The sequence below is a fragment of the Nilaparvata lugens genome, unplaced genomic scaffold (assembly GCF_014356525.2).
Source record: "Nilaparvata lugens isolate BPH unplaced genomic scaffold, ASM1435652v1 scaffold5555, whole genome shotgun sequence".
Lineage (NCBI taxonomy): Eukaryota > Metazoa > Arthropoda > Insecta > Hemiptera > Delphacidae > Nilaparvata > Nilaparvata lugens.
Window position 1 is genome coordinate 1 of NW_024091369.1, and position 17890 is coordinate 17890.

Sequence of the window (17890 nt, forward strand, 5' to 3'; positions counted from 1 at the left end):
CGAGGCTGGGAGGATATTGACATTCCCAACGTGCTTGAGAGCTCGAAACGGAGTTTTCGATATAATTAGGGAACATGCGGCACGCCATGATGGGAATGTAAGTGGTTATAGTCTTAAATGTTTTGCTGTATAAATTAGTGGTGATGGATGACAAGCAGGTTGGTGAGACCTGTTCATCTCTAATAAATCTACATAGTTACTCCAACATAGCGCTAAACGTGCTTGAGAACTATGAAGATTTTAATGAGCATTTTCTTGGCTGTGAAAAAAATCCTCTCATCTTTCGAAAATTTCATAAGACATGGGAGTGGATGGGTGCTAAAGAAAATTGAAACTGTGATACCTGGAGTGAACGTGATAAATTTAATCCTATATACACATCCAGTTTCATTCAAAACCCCAGTTTTTGAAAAACAAAAAATGTATTATAAATGTGAAAAATCTCTCTGACAAAAATGCTTTTTATGGTCAGTGCTCGCGTATTTCCATCAGAAGCCAAAGGACTCACCACTGACTGTAAAGTATTTGAGCAAGTTTGCTCACACACTAATACGCAAGGTGTAAATTTCCCGGTGACGACACGCGATATTAAGAAATTTGAAATACTCAATCCGGACATTGCAATTCACGTCATCGCGTATGACAACAAAAAGTTTTTCCCCTTCCGTACAAGCATTTTCCGCACTCGTAAACACCCAAATTAATCTTTAATGAAAAAGGCGATGCAGGAAAAACTCATTTCTGTTTAGTAAATACCGCAAACGGAAAAACGGCCTATCGCGTCTTCTCTCCCACCTTTCAAACATCATGGTCAAGTACACATTTGCAATTTTTGTTTCCATAGATTTACATCGACAAAACTAAGAATTGTGATGGTAATGCAAATTTGTTGAAACATGTGGAACTTTGTTCCAAGTTTGAATCTCAGCGCGTTTCATATCCTAAACACGGAGAGACAATTAAATTCAAGAAACTAGGCGCGACGTTGAAGAAAAAGTACACCATTTACGCGGATTTAGAAACTTTTGTTGTTAATATCACAGATGATTCCGATTCTGGAAATTACTCGTAGTTACACAAGAAAAGGGTGCGTCATATTCCCTGCGGCTATTGTTTGTTGTTATAGATGTTAACGGGGAAATCGCCTACAGACCTGTACTCCATAGATCGAGTAGTTTAGACGAAAAATCATGGAGAAATTTCTTCAGGAAATTACAGATCTCGGGAAACATTTTGTATGAGATATGAAACGAGAATTCCGATGCAAGCTTTATCCGAAAGTCAAGAGCGTGAATTCAAAATTCAGTAAACTGCGGGCTTTGTGCTGAACCGTTTTTAGACAGCGATATTAAATGTCGTCACCACGCGCATGAAACCGGTAATTACTTGTGTGCGGCACATGTTTCTTGTAATTTAACAGCTCGTAACTCGGAGTACAATCATGTTTTTCATAATTTCTCCGGTTTTGATTCACATTTTATTCTGAAATGCTGGTAAATGTAAAAAAGAAATTCCTGCATCGCAAATACGTCAGAGAGATTTTTGACACTTTCAGTAGGCAAAATTAAATTTTTAGATTCCTACAAGTTTATGTCTGAATCCTTGGAAGTATTGGTGCGTAATTTGGTAGAAAGTACAGACATGGAAAAGAAGTTCAAACGATTATTTTCGGTGTTTCATGATCCACCTCGCGAACACAGACAGCTCTTGTTGAAAAAAAGGAGTATATCCCTACTCGTACATGAGCTGTCCTGAAAATTCGCGAGAAACATCGCTTCCTCCCATCGAATGTTTTCATAACGATTTAACTGATACACCTCTGTCTCGCGAAGAATATGAGCATGCGCAAAGAGTGTTCTCAACATTCAAGCTGAAAAATCTGGGTGAATATCACGATTTTTATTTATGTTTGGACGTAATGCTATTAGCGGTAGTTTTTGAATCCATGAGGTCTACGCTTTTTAGCTCATACGGGCTTGATGTGACCCATTTTCTTCTCTCGCGCACTTCACCTGGAATTGCATGCTGAAACACACTAAAGTCGAACTAGAATTGATTACTCATCCTGACATGCATCTTATGTTTGAGGCAGGGATGAGGGGTGGGGTGTCATTTATTGGAAACGTTATTGCGAAGCAAATAACAAACATCTACCCGAAAATACGATCCTTCAAAACCGTCTAATTATCTGCTTTATATCGATGCAAACAGTTTAACTCGGAAGCTATGAGCCAAAGCTTACCTGTGGAAATTTCAAATTCCTCTCAGAGGAGAAATTTCCAAGCTTGATTTTGCAAATTTGGACAGCAATTCAGAAACCGGATATATAATAGAATGTGATCTCGAGTACCCTCAAGAGTTACATGATAAGCATGCCAGCTTCCCACTCGCACCTCTCCACCAAACGCCGCCACGCGAATTGCTGTCGAACTACCAAACAAATGAGAACGGTCAAACTGGAACCAAAAAGCTCATGAACACACTTTTCAACTGTGAAAAGTACATTGTTCACTATGTCAATTTAAAGCTCTACCTTCAGCTCGGTTTGAAATTATTGAAAGTGCATCGCGTCATTAGCTTTTCCCAATCTCCCTGGCTGAAAAGCTACATCGACTTCAATATCCGGAATAGACAGAACGCGAAAATAAATTTGAAATATCCTTCTTTAAGGCCTGTTGTAACCTAATATTTGGCAAGACGATACAAAGTAGTCGTAAGCAAATGAATGTTAAAATTATCACGGATGAAAAACGGTTAGATAAGTACATTTCAAATCCACTATGTAACGCTGGCAAATAATTAGTCCGAACGTGATCGCGGTTTTCTCTCGCAAGTTGGAACTTAAAATGAACAAGCCTGTCTATTCCGGCTTTTCCGTACTGGAGTTGAGTAAATTCCATATGTACGATTTTTTCTATTGCAAATTACAAAAAATTATACGTGGGATCGTATAGAACTGTGTATGACTGACACCGACAGTTTTCTTCTAAACCTAAAAGTCGAAGATGTGTATCAGTTGATTAGAGAAAATTTGACCCTTTTCGATACTTCTAACTATCCACCTTCCCACCCTTGCTTTTCCATGGAGAGAAATAAAGTTGTAGGAAAGTTCAAGGATGAGACCGCCTCAAAACCTGTCCATAGATTTCTTGGACTTCGATCCAAACTTTACTCATTTTTAGTATGTAACGAGAATGAAGAACCTGTAAATAAATGTATAGCAAAGGGTGTACAGAGCGGAGTGAAAGAAAAACTTAATTTTAATTTATATAAGAAATCATTGTTTGAACGTAGTGAACATGTAAAAAATTAATATGTTAAGATCCTATAATCACACCATGTATCAGTTGAATGTGCAAAAATCTGTTTGAGCCCTTATGATGATAAGAGGTACATTGCTGAGAATGGTGTTGATACTCTCCCATTTGGACATTATAGAGTGCCAACACTCTAACTGATTGCTCAGTATGTCCCGTGACAATCATCCAACACCACTGATTTGACTGTTGTAAATATCATGAATATTATTAGATCTAAGCTAGCTTTAGAGCTTCATAGCGTGCCACGTGTGAACTATCCCACTCGCAAATATGAGTGAAAAGTGAAAAAGACTTGCTTCAAGCCGATCTCATTGAGATGATGAGTTTATCGCGTTTTAATAAGGGTTACAAATATATCTTAGCTGTTATTAATTGTTTTTCAAAATTTGCATATTGTGTACCATTAAAAGACAAGGCAAGCCAATCTGTATTTAACGCTCTCGAGCCAATTATTTCTAAAAATAAGGGAGTTAAGCTGTTCCAAACAGATCAGGGAACAGAATTCTTTAATTCAAAAGTTAAAGCGTTATTAGATAGATATAGTATTAAACATTATCATGTTTTTACCGATAAGAAAGCCTCCATAGTTGAAAGGTTTAATAGAACACTTAAAGCAAAAATTTATAGATATTAACTGAACATGGAACCAAAACTGGATATCGCAACTAGACAGTTTAGTTCGTGATTATAATGCAACAATGCATTCATCCATTAGAATGAAACCTAAGATGTGGGGAAAAAGATCGTAATCATGTTTTAATGTCTTTGAATTCTGCATTCAATAGACGATATAAATTGAAAATTCAAAACCGAAATTTAAGCTAGGAGATGTTGTACGAATCTCAAAGAAAAGGGTTCTTTTCGATAAATCTTATAACATAAACTGGAGCACAGAGTATTTTGTAATTCATTCTATATTCCTTCTCAACCTGTAACGTATAGCTTGCGAGATCTAAACGGAGAAGTAATTAGTGGTAGGTTTTATGCAGAAGAAATTAAAAAAACACAATTAAACGAATCGGAGAGACAAGTGTATTGATTGAAAAAATATTAAAACGTGATAAAAAAGGATTGCTAGTGAAATGGATTGGGTTTTCAACACCTAGTTATATTAGTAAAGATCAACTATTAGATGAAAAATAATCTTTTGTAATCTATTGTAAATATCATGTACATTTATTGTAAATAATCTATTGTAATATCATGTACATTTATTGTAAATAATCTATTGTAAATACATTCCATTCAGTGTAATATCATGATGTACATTCGTTGAAAATATAATAGCTCCTCATCAAACATTGCTTTTCATTTCAATCTGTAGTTTCGTAATTTGCTAAGACTCAAGCAACAGATGCATTCTTGTGAAGAGGGTGCGGGAAAGAGAGGGCCAGTTGAAGTGAGAAACTTCTATCAGTGGGAGCGAGCGTCTGTCTAGCCATGTGGTGTGATGCTCTCTGATAACTTATCAGTTCCTTATCAGATCACATGCTGTACACGTGACTAACATGATTCCGATAGTAAATTTCGACAATGTTATAAGAGAGAAAGAAATGCCAACATGGTGTAAAAATGGTAAGTTGTTACCACATAATGCAAGGATCCTATAATAGGCTCTTCAGGGTGTGGCAAGACCAATTTACTATTTAATTTAATTTTTTCAAAGAATGGGTTGAGATTTAAAACTATATACTTGCACACGAAGAGCGAGTATCAAGATAAGTACTTGTTTTTGAGAAAAGTCTTTTCAAAAATGAAGGGTATTGAATTTCATATAAACAGCAATTCGGAATCTATACCTCACCGAACAAAATTCAACAATTTTCTCTTGTCATATTCGACGACTTCCAACTTAATCACATACCTCAAATAAGAGAATATTTTACCATGGGACGACATCGTAATATTGACACTGCATATTTAATTCAGAGTTATGGAGCTACACAGAAACATTTCACTAGGGACAATGCGAATATGATTATAATCTTCAAGGAAGATTTATTGAGTCTGAAATTAATTCACAGAGATCATGTTGGAGGAGATATTTCTTATAAAGATTTCGTTAAACTTTGTCATAAAGTTTGGAATCGTAAACCTCATAATTTTCTAACTATTATGAGCGAGTGTGGAATTAATAGCAGCAAATACCGAGATTCGCTCGATACGTTTCTTACCATTCAGTAGAGATTAATTCTTTGTGCAGTCATGTTGTCATACAGCAGCAGAAAACTGAATAGAAAGAACGTTGGTTTTATCGAAAAGATTAAGAAATTGAGAAAAGTAATTAGAGAGAAGCATAAAAGCTTAGTCAATTTTGAAAACGATTGGAGGAATACAATAGGAAAACACTCTCACTGTTGATAGAGCCCATAATTGAACTGGGAAAAAACAAATTCTCACACTCTGGTGTAAAACCAAAAAAGGAAGAAGTAAAAGAGGAGAGTATGCAAATTGATGATAATGAGGAGGGGGATGAACAGAGTTATGAGAGTTCAACAGACAATTTTTTAAGCTCGACTAAATTTGAAAACAGTTTACTTGGTTCTAGCAGAAACAATGATGTGCTGTCACAATATCTAAAAACGTTTCATGCGGAAAAATTGAATAATTCAATCAGTTATGGAATTTCATATAATTCTAAAGATGACGTGTATTATATTGGAAATCAGCAAGTAATATTCGATAACGGTTATATAGATATTAATAATGAAAGATCTCGTTTAACACATGGTCTACTTGAGTTATTATTCAGTGCGAGACCAAACTCAAATCTTTATAATCAGAGAGATCTGGATAAGTATAAAAAATCTTAACACTTACAGGCATACATTTAGATCGAAGAGGCTATGTTAAACGAAATCAGTGAATTAAATCGCAAATGATTCAAAAGTTATTTCCCAGTAAAAAAATTAGTAAAAAGAAGGGCTGGGGTTTATTGAAATTTGCAAAAAATAATTCTCATGATAGAATTTATCAATACTTTGATAATTTTGACGAATTAGTGGAAAGATTAAATTTACTCTATTCCTCAAAAGCTAGTGGCAACACCGGGCATGATATTGAGATCGCGTCTATAATTGAAGAGCTAAAAGAAGCAAAATTAATTGTTTAGTGTTACGATGACTCTACATCGATTCGGATGAATTGATACGGCTAGTGCTAGCGGAGCTGTTGCTAATCTTACATGTGATATTGACTCGATAACACAGAAGATAATCGAATCGATAAATCAACAAGGAATCAGCGAAGCTGTGAAATTTTATTTAGATTCGCAAATAGCCAAACTTGTTTCGGAAAATACAAAGAATATTGGAGTGAGCATAATTGAAAGAGAACATATTCTAAGTACATTACAAAATTTCAGTGCTAATATCGATAAAGCTATTGCAGAGAGAACTCTAAATTTAGAATCTGCTCTAGGAGAAGTGAAAACTTTAACAGACAGCATTTCATCTCAGTTGCTCAGTATTAACAACAATAAAGTTGATAAAGCTTATTTAGATGAGAAATTAAAAGCCGTATCAGATAAAATTAAGAATTTGGAGGTGCTGGACAGAAACTATCTCAATACTAAATTAAAACAACTCTTAGTACAGAAATTTTTACTAAAGTAAATGAAACACAACCATCGGGAATTGATAAGCAATATTTAGAATCTGCTTTGCAGAAATTGATTAGTTCTTCATTAACAAAGGAAGAGTTTGAAAAATGATTATCTGAAATGGCGAGTGCAATAAAAGCTAATATTATGGAAGGTATTGAACAGTTCATTACAAAAGATGCTATTGCTATTCTAATTAAGCAAATTGCAGAAAAGTATGCAACTAAAAATGATATAGGAGATTTTATTAAGAAAAACGAGATGGGAGTCGCTGTGAAAAGCGTTCGTGATGAAATAGCTGAGGCAATTAAAAATTTGGAAGAGGGTACTGTCATGAGACTGCAATGTTCGGCTCCATTCATTGAGTATCTAAATTTATTCATACACAGAATTGCACTCGACATTGTATCCAAATATGCCCAGGTAAGTTTTCACATGAACTGGATTGAGGCCAAACAACATTACCTTTCCGAAAATCAGGTAGTGCAAATTATTACAGAAAAAATGGATTTAGTCAAATATAAAGACTTTATATTGGGCCCGAAAACATAAAATCTTGTAAACAGTTGTGTGAGAGAGAGTGAACGATATGTTGTTTCAGTCTAGACATTTTTGACCATGATTGATTGTATAAACACTTGTGTGAGAGAGAGAAGTATTTAAACACCTGCAGTTTCAAATTTCACCCTAGACATTTTTGACTATATCGATTTCTACATAAATCTTGTAAAAGGATGTGTGAGAGAGAGTGAACTTTAACACCTACAGTTTCAAATTTCACCCTAGACATTTTTGACCATGATTGATTGTATAAACACTTGTGTGAGAGAGAGTGAAGTACAGACCTACAGTTTCAAATTTCAGTCTAGACATTTTTGACCGTGATTGATTGTATAAACACTTGTGTGAGAGAGAGTGAAGTACAGACCTACAGTTTCAAATTTCAGTCTAGACATTTTTGACCATGATTGATTGTATAAACACTTGCGTGAGAGTGAAGTATTTAAACACCTGCAGTTTCAAATTTCACCCTAGACATTTTTGACTATATCGGTTTTCTACATAAATCTTGTAAAAGGATGTGTGAGAGAGAGTGAAGTAACTTTAACGGCTAAACACATGTCACAGATGATAAATCGATTTAGACATTTTTTCATGTAACGGTTTTTGATGCAGGAGAGAGGAAGCTAGCAGAGAGCAGAGCGCATTAGAAATATGGATTCACTTTAATTTGGCAGTAGAGAATTTTTTCCCTCTCAAAGAGATTTTTTTTCCCTCATCTAGCATTCACCTCAATTTGTTAGTATAGCAATATGGATTCACTTCAATCTGTCAGTGAGAGAGAGAGAGAGAATTTCTCAATTCACTTCAATCTGTCAGTATAGCAATATGGATTCACTTCAATCTGTCAGTATAGCATTAGATGTAGAAATATGGATTCACTTTAATTTGACAGTATAGCAATATGGATTCACTTTAATCTGTCACCAAGGGAATTTTTCCCTCTCAAAGAGATTTTTTTCCCTCATCTAGCATTCACTTTAATTTGACAGTATAGCATTAGATGTAGAAATATGGATTCACTTTAATCTGTCAGTATAGAGAGGGAATTTTTCCTCCAAAAAGGGAAAAAATTTTTTCCCTCACCTGGGCAAGGGGAAGGGGAGAGAGAGAGAGAGAGAAAGAGATATATCTCTCTCTTTTCAACCCCCTCACCTCCACTGGACAAGGGGAAGGGGAAATCTATTTTTAGAAAGAGAGAGAGAGAAAGATATATCTCTCTTTTCAACCCCCTCACCTCCACTGGGCAGGGGGAAGGGGAAATCTATTTTTAGAACACCCCCCACCCTGCGGGCGGGGGGAAAGGGAGGCGGGATGGACGAGGGGGGAGAGGGGGGAGGGGATTTCGAGCAAAAAAGTGGGTCTTAAATCTTGAATTCACTCTACTAATAGTCGATCTCCCCTTGACGAAACCATATTGATAGGAAGGAATAAGCTTGAATTTGAACAAATAGCTAGTTAATCTTATATGGATTATTCTTTCGAAAGTTTTTGAGAGAGAAACATATTATGGTTTGGTTCAGGCATACTATTCGCAAATCCTTCTCTAGCACTGCTTTTCAATCTCTCTCTTTCAGTTTGCATTCCCACTGACACAAAATGCTCATTAAACATCTTTGCTATCTCACTTGGATTTCTAATCATCTCATCATCAACTTTAATTTCAGCAATCCCGGACTGACTTGTAGTTCTGCTCCCATCAACTCTGAAGCTATTGATCACGTTCCAGCAACTTTTGGATTTGTTGTCAGATTTAGAAATAAAATCGCCGTAAAAGTTTTTCTTTGCTGTGACAACCGCCGCATCATAATGTTTTTTAATTCTATTTATTGCACTCATATCCACCTCTTGTCCTGCCTTCATCCTTTGGGTAGCCATGTTCAGATATAGGCGCATTTGCTCCAACTCCTGAGTTATCCAGTTACCTTTTATGCCACTCTTTTTATTCTTGAAGTTTTTTTTGGATCTCAGAGGACAACACACATTAAAGTGGTGAAGGAGAGTGAATGAAATCGATTGAATTTTTCATTTGTGTCACATTCCTCATAAACATTACTCCATGTTTCGTTGGATAAATGTAGCCTGAGAAGATCAATATTGGCATCTGAGCAATCGTTAATCAATGACTTGAATTTATTGTTTGGCCTCTCTGCTTTATCAGTTTCAGATGTACCTCCAGCAGAAATGTCAATGCATTGGGCAGCATGATCCGATAAGAAAGTATGAATTACCTGAGTGGAGTACTGTGAAGAAGAAATGTTTGTAAATATATTATCGATACATGTACCGCTTTTCAATCTGGTTACCTGGTCAATTGTGTGTGAGAGACCATACTGAGTCAAAATTTCCGTGATTCTTGAGCGTTAATACTGTCCAACAGAAAATTCACGTTTATATCCCCAAGTAGAACAATAGAATCATTTGAACTAACTGACATTCTGTCCATCAGAGAATCAAGATTAGCAATGAAAGTTTCAAAGACTCCATTTGGGGGTCGATAAATTCCAACCACAATCAAGTTTCGAGAGGAAAGATTTAACTTTATTCCAGTCACTTCTATATCTCCTTCAACACATAATAATTCTGCATTTGACACTGGCAAAACTCACTATTTTTTAAGTACTCATTGAAATTTTATGAATAAATATTGCTACTCCTCCCTTTCTTTTTTTGTCTCTACAATAGCAAGATGATAGGGTGTAATTATTCAGATTTAAGTCTTTAATTTCAAAGTCTCTCAAAGCATGCTCCGTAATGACCAGGATATCAGGAGACTCATCTTCCAATAGTATGTCCAATCTATCCATCTTATTCATAATACAGTTGACATTTTGGTGAATAACTTTAATAGTCTTTCTACATGGTCTGTTGATCAGAGCTTGCCAAGAAGAGGCTCCGATTCGGCGTTTATCTATAGTCTCTTCTGGAAGCTCATCAAACTGAGAGACTCTACTCGAAGAGATCAATCCCTCACATTCCTCTTCAGCCACCTCATTAAAAAAGACTCTTTCTTATCTACACTTCTGCATGGTGATTTATTCTCAACCAATTCCGCCAGTCTAGTACACAGTATATTGTATCCTGATCCATTAAGGTGAAGCCCATGTCGGGTGAAGTTTGCTCGCCTCAATCTCTCATTTATAAAACACATCCTTATTCTCTTCGAATTTTTCCTTGTACTGCTATTGATGTGTTTATGAATAGCGTCATTTATCTCGTCAATTGTCTGGTTAAGTTGAGGTCTGTCAAAGCGATGTGGTATGGTGGTCATGATAAGATTGGTTTTGAGACTCATAGGAACCAAAATATCAAGTACTTTCTTGAATTTATTTACACTTCGTGACGTTTGAGCTCCAATGTCATTTGTGCCACCCATAACTATCAGAAAATCACTTGAACCAAAATTCTCAATTTGCTTTTCAACTCCTTCAATTACCCATTCCATTGTAGCATTAGGTTTGAAAAAGACCTGGACGTCATAATTAGGAAGCTTATTACCAATAAATTTCCAGATTTTCCTTCCATGACTATCGGCTAATACCAATATCCTATTTTTATTGATGGATTTCTTATGAGAGTTAATTTCATTATTTTCTTTCGTTTGTGAGCTCGATTGCCTTTTAATTGTGTGTGGATCATTCACTCCATATATACTTTCGTTATCATGTCCCACTCTCTTATCTTTTTTCTCAGTTTTATCAACACTGGAAGAAGTATTTTTTGTTCGAGACTCTGTATCTTTATATTTACTTACTTCAGACAAACTCGATTTAGCAGTTTGGACAAGAGCATTGAAAGAGTTTTCTAGTCTTAGGTCATCATAGTCGACAGATGCATTGATATCTCCAGGTGAATAGAAATTTTTTAGTTCTACTGTTTCAAGTTTGAGCGATTTATTTTCGGCTCTCATAAGAGTATTATCCGCCTCTAGAACTTCAATTGTGGTGATCATTTCGGTATTTCTCGATCTAAGATATTCATTCTCCTGTTCCAAGCATGCTTTATTTCTAAGGGCTAATTCGATCTCAATTTTTTTCTCCTGGAGCGACTGTAATAAGAAATCCTTCTCCTTCCGGCAAGACTCTAACTCTATCTGAAGACTCATAGAATGTGCAATAATATTATCTCTTTGCTGCTGAAGCTCAACTTCTCTAAGAGATTCATCCAAGGGTAGCATACGAGGTGATGAGGAATTTCCTCTATATGAAGGTGTATTCACGGCAGCATTTTTTGTGGCTATCTTAATAAATTCTCCACCTCTTACAGGTGAGTAAGGACTATTCGAGTCACACATATTTTGCTTATCAATATTCACCTTCTCCACATTGATTGGTGATTTCAGCATGCTGATATTAGCTTCGGAAGATTTTGTAGGCGAATGGCCATGGACACCCTCAGCTTTCAAGACTTCCGATTCGCTCAAGTTAGTTCTCACAGTAGCTGAGCAAGACCGTTGCAAGCAACGCCATGCTGATTCGCATGGATACAATACTAGAAATAGAGGAGACTATGCTTCACTGTATCACAGAACAGCTCTTTTTGAGAAAAAACCTACATATATGGGCCTTAAATTTATTAGAAAGCTTCCTACTCACTTGAAAAATTGTCGATGTTTTTGAGAAGGAATTAAAAAGTTTTTTGATGCTTGGAGTATTCTATACCACAGAAGAGTTTGTGTGTAGAGAGGGTTCCTTTGTGTGATTATTTTCTTCTTCTTTTGTAATACTGTATGTATTATAAATTTTTGACAATTCCTATACTCTGATTAGAGTCTCTGGGAAGCTTTAAAAACAAACAAACAAACAAACATTTAGGCTCAACTCGCACTAACGCGACTCAAGTCGAGAAGAGACTCGACTCAGGTCGAGAGCATGTGTTTCAAAATGGTGACACTCAGACCAGTCGACTCTAGTCTCCGCGACGTCACCATTTGAAAACACATGCTCTCGACTAGAGTCGAGTCTCTTCTCGACCTGAGTCGCGTAAGTGTGAGTTAAGCCTTACCTGCTACCCTTGGGTCATTGGACAAGGTAGATGGTTTTATCCTTCTCAAACTACGTACCGTTGCCAAATTGTTTGTGTATTATGTAGAAATATAATGACAGATTCAATCTCAATTAAGAAAATTTATTATAAAATTATAGAAATTTTTTCTTGACGAATAAAATATATTTGAAAAAGAATAATTGATCATTATTAACAAGAATTGACAATTAATATTAGATGTGGGATAACTTGAATCACCGCTATCTATAGTGAGGTCCAAGTTATAATGGCAGTGTTTGATTAGCAATGGTATTGCTATCATTCAACAAAGCTGATAGCGCTATCTCTCTCTCGCTTTGCTCTGTTGGCAGATCGGTTTTTAACAATGTAGAATTAATAATTTATTAACAAAATATTTCATCTTAATTATGAATATTCATTATGAAATTATTGAAAAATATAATTCCTTGCTTAATAAAATATAATTATTTTAAACGAGAATGAACAATTAATATGACATTAATAAACCTGTATCAGATAACGTCTATAGAAGGCATTGACAAGACAGTGAAGATCGGCACGTTGTGCTCCTATCTTTCTCCACTGCCATTATAATGTGGACCTCACTATAATATAGAGAAGGCGGTAGAAAAGAAAAGTAACAGTCTTGATTTTGTATCAAATGAGCAAGCAATGACAAATACTATGGCAATCATGAATCGCATTGTCTTTTTCGCAGATGGACTTACTGATGACGGTGGAAGGCATGAAATTCTGTTTAATACTGGCTGTCGAATTACTGCACATTTTCTGCTTCACCTACTGTGGCTCGATGCTCATTGATGAGGTATAACAAGGATATACAGAGTGTATCACGTAAGGTGTAACAGCCGAAGACCATAGATTCTACATTAAATTTGCAACAAAAATGTCCAGTAAAATTTCTCATATCGACCTTAGTTTTCGAGATATAACGATTTTTGAGAAACGTCAATAACTAGAAAACTATCAAGAATCTAATTCTAAGTATATAGTTGGAAAGAGGAAGACATTTCCAATAAGATCCACATAATGTGTTCCTTTGTTTGACGTTTTTGAACTTTTAATGAGTGCTGAAATTTGAAAATAGCTATTTATGTATTAAGAGCGTAACGCGCGACTTTATCGCTCGCGCAAAATAGTTATCACGCGACGCGAAGCGGAGCGTGATAATTTTGCAAGAGCAATAAAGAAGCATTACGCGCGAATTGCATACAACATTTTTTCTACAACTGCCCAAACCTGTTAAATTACTTATATCGGCGGAGTTACAATTTCCGACTTTTTAGGTTAAGATCTGACCTTTTGGCGAGCTGCTTACCATCAGCTGATCAGCGAGCGTAAAGAAACTCTTCTGCGCATGCGCGAATGATTTGCGAGCGTAAAGAATATTTACTGCGCATGCGCGGATGGTTTTCGAGAAAATTGCGAAAAACACTGTTTTTGACATTTTCGCCATTTTAGCCGCCATCTTGAATTGCATTCGATCGAAATTGTTCGTGTCGGATCCTTATAGTGTAAGGACCTTAAGTTCCAAATTTCAAGTTATTCCGTTGATTGGGAGATGAGATATCGTGTACACAGACGCACATACACTCATACACACACACACACACATACAGACCAATACCCAAAAACCACTTTTTTGGACTCAGGGGACCTCGAAACGTATAGAAATTTAAAAATGGGGGTACCTTAAATTTTTTCGGAAAGCAATACTTTCCTTACCTATGGTAATAGGGCAAGGAAAGTAAAAGGACAATTATTTACATGTTTGCCCTGAGAAAACAAAGGTTAGAGAATCGATATGTGCATACTTCATGCCTTTTGTTTACCGCTGCGATTCACTTAAAACGACGGGAGTTTTTTAACCCGTGGTTAGATTATTTAAATCGTTACCGCATGCGAATCGCAGTGATGTGCGTCATCATGAGAATTGCAGTTATGTGCACAAATCTTTATTTGCATTTTTTTGCTGAATGATGACCACATAGGTTTTTGCTCGTGCCTGGTTAAAGTCTATTCGCTTATTTGAAGAAAACCCTTATTGCTTGGACCAAAAGTGTATAGTTATAATTCCACGGGAGTGACCTAGTCAAATTTGGGCTGATAGGCTAGCACTCTATCCACTACTAGTGAGGTCCACGTTATAATGGAAGTGGAGAAAGATAAGAGACCAGCGTTGCCGATTTTGCCTTGCCACTGCCTTCTATAGTTGATAGCTAATACCGGTATATCTAATGTAATACTACTGTTCATTCTTGTTTAAAATAACCAATTATATTTTATTCGTCAAGCAAATATATTTTTCAAATACTAAATAATAATCGATGTTGATTATTTTGTTAATTATACTTCTACATTGTTAAAAAACGATTTGGCTACGTTGCAGAGCTAGAAAAGGATAGCGCCTTGTCGAATGCTAGACAAGGATGTCAACACCAATGGCAATCAAATACTGCCATTATAACGTGGACCCCACAATAGCCTACGGCTTGTTGACTGTCTAAATAAGTATGATTCAACTCTAGTGTCTGCTGTTTCAGAGCTCTAACGTTCGCGAAATGCTGTACAGTGTTCATTGGTATAGCTTCAACTCAAACCAGAAAAAGATTCTCAACATCTTCCAGGTGCAAACCGAATGTTTATGCTGTCTGCTTCTGGAATTTATAATATCAATCTCAACATGTTTCTACAGGTTTGATTATCACAATATACTCTATAATTAAATAATGGAATGCAATTTGAATAAATCTATTTTAAGAAACAAGAAGCCAGGAGTTTTACGAAAATAGAGAAGTTCTGTATAATACGAAAATACTATTTTACACTACACCTTTTCCAACTGTATTTGAGAAAGTATCAATTGTAATTGAGAATAGTCATTTGTATTTGAGAAAACGTCAGATGTAAATGAGAATAGTCAATTGTATTTGAGAAGTCATCACTTGTAGTTGAGAATAGTGAATTTTATTTGAGAAAGTATCATTTCAATTTGAGAACATACGATTTGAAATCGAGAAGTTGCCAGTTGTAATTGGGAAATGATTTTAAAAAACCAGTACTTCCAGTACTTATATTTTTCATAACTGTACTCATATAAAATATATATTAATATTGCAATGAAACGTTTAGTTTTTGAATAAAAATTATTTTCAAGCCCCAAAATCCATTGAAGAATTGCCGAATTGATTGATCACGAGATAATTCATTGAAGTTCAATTGCGTCGTAAACATAGAGAATTCATCTTCATCAAGTGCTGTTTCACAAAATGTTTGGAGACAAAAGTCGCGTTGCCAATACATACATAGAAATGATACTCATTAATCATTCGTAAACAGTACAGGGGAAATACTTTCACCATTGAAAATGTAATTTTCCTCCATGCAAAGCCTATGATAGTAATTGGAATACTGTGTACGTAGTACAGTATCCTTTGCTGCTCAAATCAAACCTGTACTGTAGGCTACAGAAGAGTCACGACATGTCAATTGGAAAATGTTCTCATTTTCAATTGATATCTTCTCATTTACATTTAAAGATTTCTCAAATAGAATTCACTATTCTCAATTACATGTGATGACTTCCCAAATACAATTGACTATTCTCATCTACATCTGACATTCTCTCAATTACAAGTGACTATTCTCGAATACAATTGATACTTTCTCAAATTAACTTGATACTTTTTCAAATAAAATTGGAAAAGGTGTAGTTATATTATTAATAGTTGTGATATTTATAGTAGACTATTATTTTACACTTGACACTATAGTGAGGTCGTCCACGTTATAATGGCAGTATTTGATTACCATTGGTGCTCCTTTACCCTTGTCTATAGTTCGACAAAGCACACAGCGCTATCCTTTTCTACCTCCGCAATGATGCCAGATCGTATTTAACCATTTAAAATATAATTAATCAACAAAATATACAATTTTAATATTGAGAAAATCAATCATTTAATCATTGAAAAATAAATTTGCTTGAATTAATTTAGCCTAGAATCTGAAATTTGCAATATTGGAATGACATTTTTATGATTTACACTTTCTAATTATAAAAATTATTCAAGAATAATTAGCCTTTATGTATTTTTCAGATTATGCAGACTGCTTACTCGGTTTTCAATGTATTTAGCAAAATCAAAACTTGAGAGAAAAACAGCTGAATATTCAAACTTGAAGCAATTATGCTTAGTATTGTCAACACAACATCATAAGATGTTGATAATAATAATTGATCTAAGTAATAATAATTGATGAAAAAAACAAATGAAGAAGCTTCAAATGTAACTAAATAGTTTCAATTTCATTGCAAAGTTATCTGTTAAATATTATTCTATTCTGAGGAAAAATTCTTCCGTTGAGTCAAACGTTTTTGCTTTCAGCCAGTTACCTAAAACTCTACTGAATTTTTTCGATGGTAACTTTTTCACACTGCTTGGTAATATATTGTAGAGAAGAATCTGTTGATAAATAAGTGCAATATTTTTAAAGTTTTTAATTTATTGTGATACATTCTGTGATTCATTTAGAGTATAACATCAACCTTCAAAATTCTCAATTTTTCAATTCAATTTTTGAATTCTTGGACCGAAAATCAAGTGACGAAGCAGTGTGTGACTACATAACCTTATCTTTTGGACAACATTAACATTTTATCAAAATTTTTGGAGAGAAATAGTACAAGCTCAGCCTAGTTTTTCCTCCAATGTCATAATAGTATTATGATTATAGTGTTTTATGCAATAAATGAATAAATAAATAAAATAAAATAAATAAATTACACTGATTGAAATGACATAGCCTATGTAAAATTATTGTTCTTCAATTTGATTATAATGAATTTGAAATGAACTCACAAATAAATTCAAGAGGTTGTTGAATTAATACCCTTCGTTCTGGAAAAACAGAGGCTACAGAAATGAAAAGAAAATTAATAAAATTAAAAAAAAAAACATATCTTGACTGTATATTATACATTATAATTCTAAGGTAAAAACACTTTTATGCCAAATTAGCAGAAAATGTTATTTATTGAATTAATAATACATGGGTATTAGATGTTGTATATTTTTTGTTAGTATATTTGATGTTCAAGTTTATTTGTATAAGTGTATTAAAACGCATTTGGGTACAAAAATTTAAAAAGTTACGATTTAAAATGAGCTATATTATGAGAGATACAATTAAATATTTATTCATATAAATATACATTTTAACAGGCATTCGTCCAAAACTGCGAAAAACCTTCATTTAGAATAAACAGTCTAGAGGTTATGTAGCTATTGTTTTAGGAATATGAACAATGTGGATGAAAATTACCTGAATATGGAAAAAATTCTCAGTCTGAGATTCAGGTTTGAAGTTCACAAAATTG

At 34.8% G+C, this 17890-nt stretch overlaps 1 protein-coding gene across 1 annotated transcript; it reads left to right on the forward strand.

Moving 5' to 3' along the window:
- Nucleotides 1-13008: 13008 nt before the first annotated feature.
- On the forward strand, nucleotides 13009-17624 carry LOC120356026. The gene is made up of 4 exons (XM_039444804.1): nucleotides 13009-13315; nucleotides 15054-15205; nucleotides 16611-16733; nucleotides 17612-17624. The coding sequence occupies exons 1-4, from the start codon at nucleotides 13208-13210 to the stop codon at nucleotides 17622-17624; spliced, it is 396 nt and encodes a 131-aa protein (XP_039300738.1). The 5' UTR covers nucleotides 13009-13207.
- Nucleotides 17625-17890: the final 266 nt, after the last annotated feature.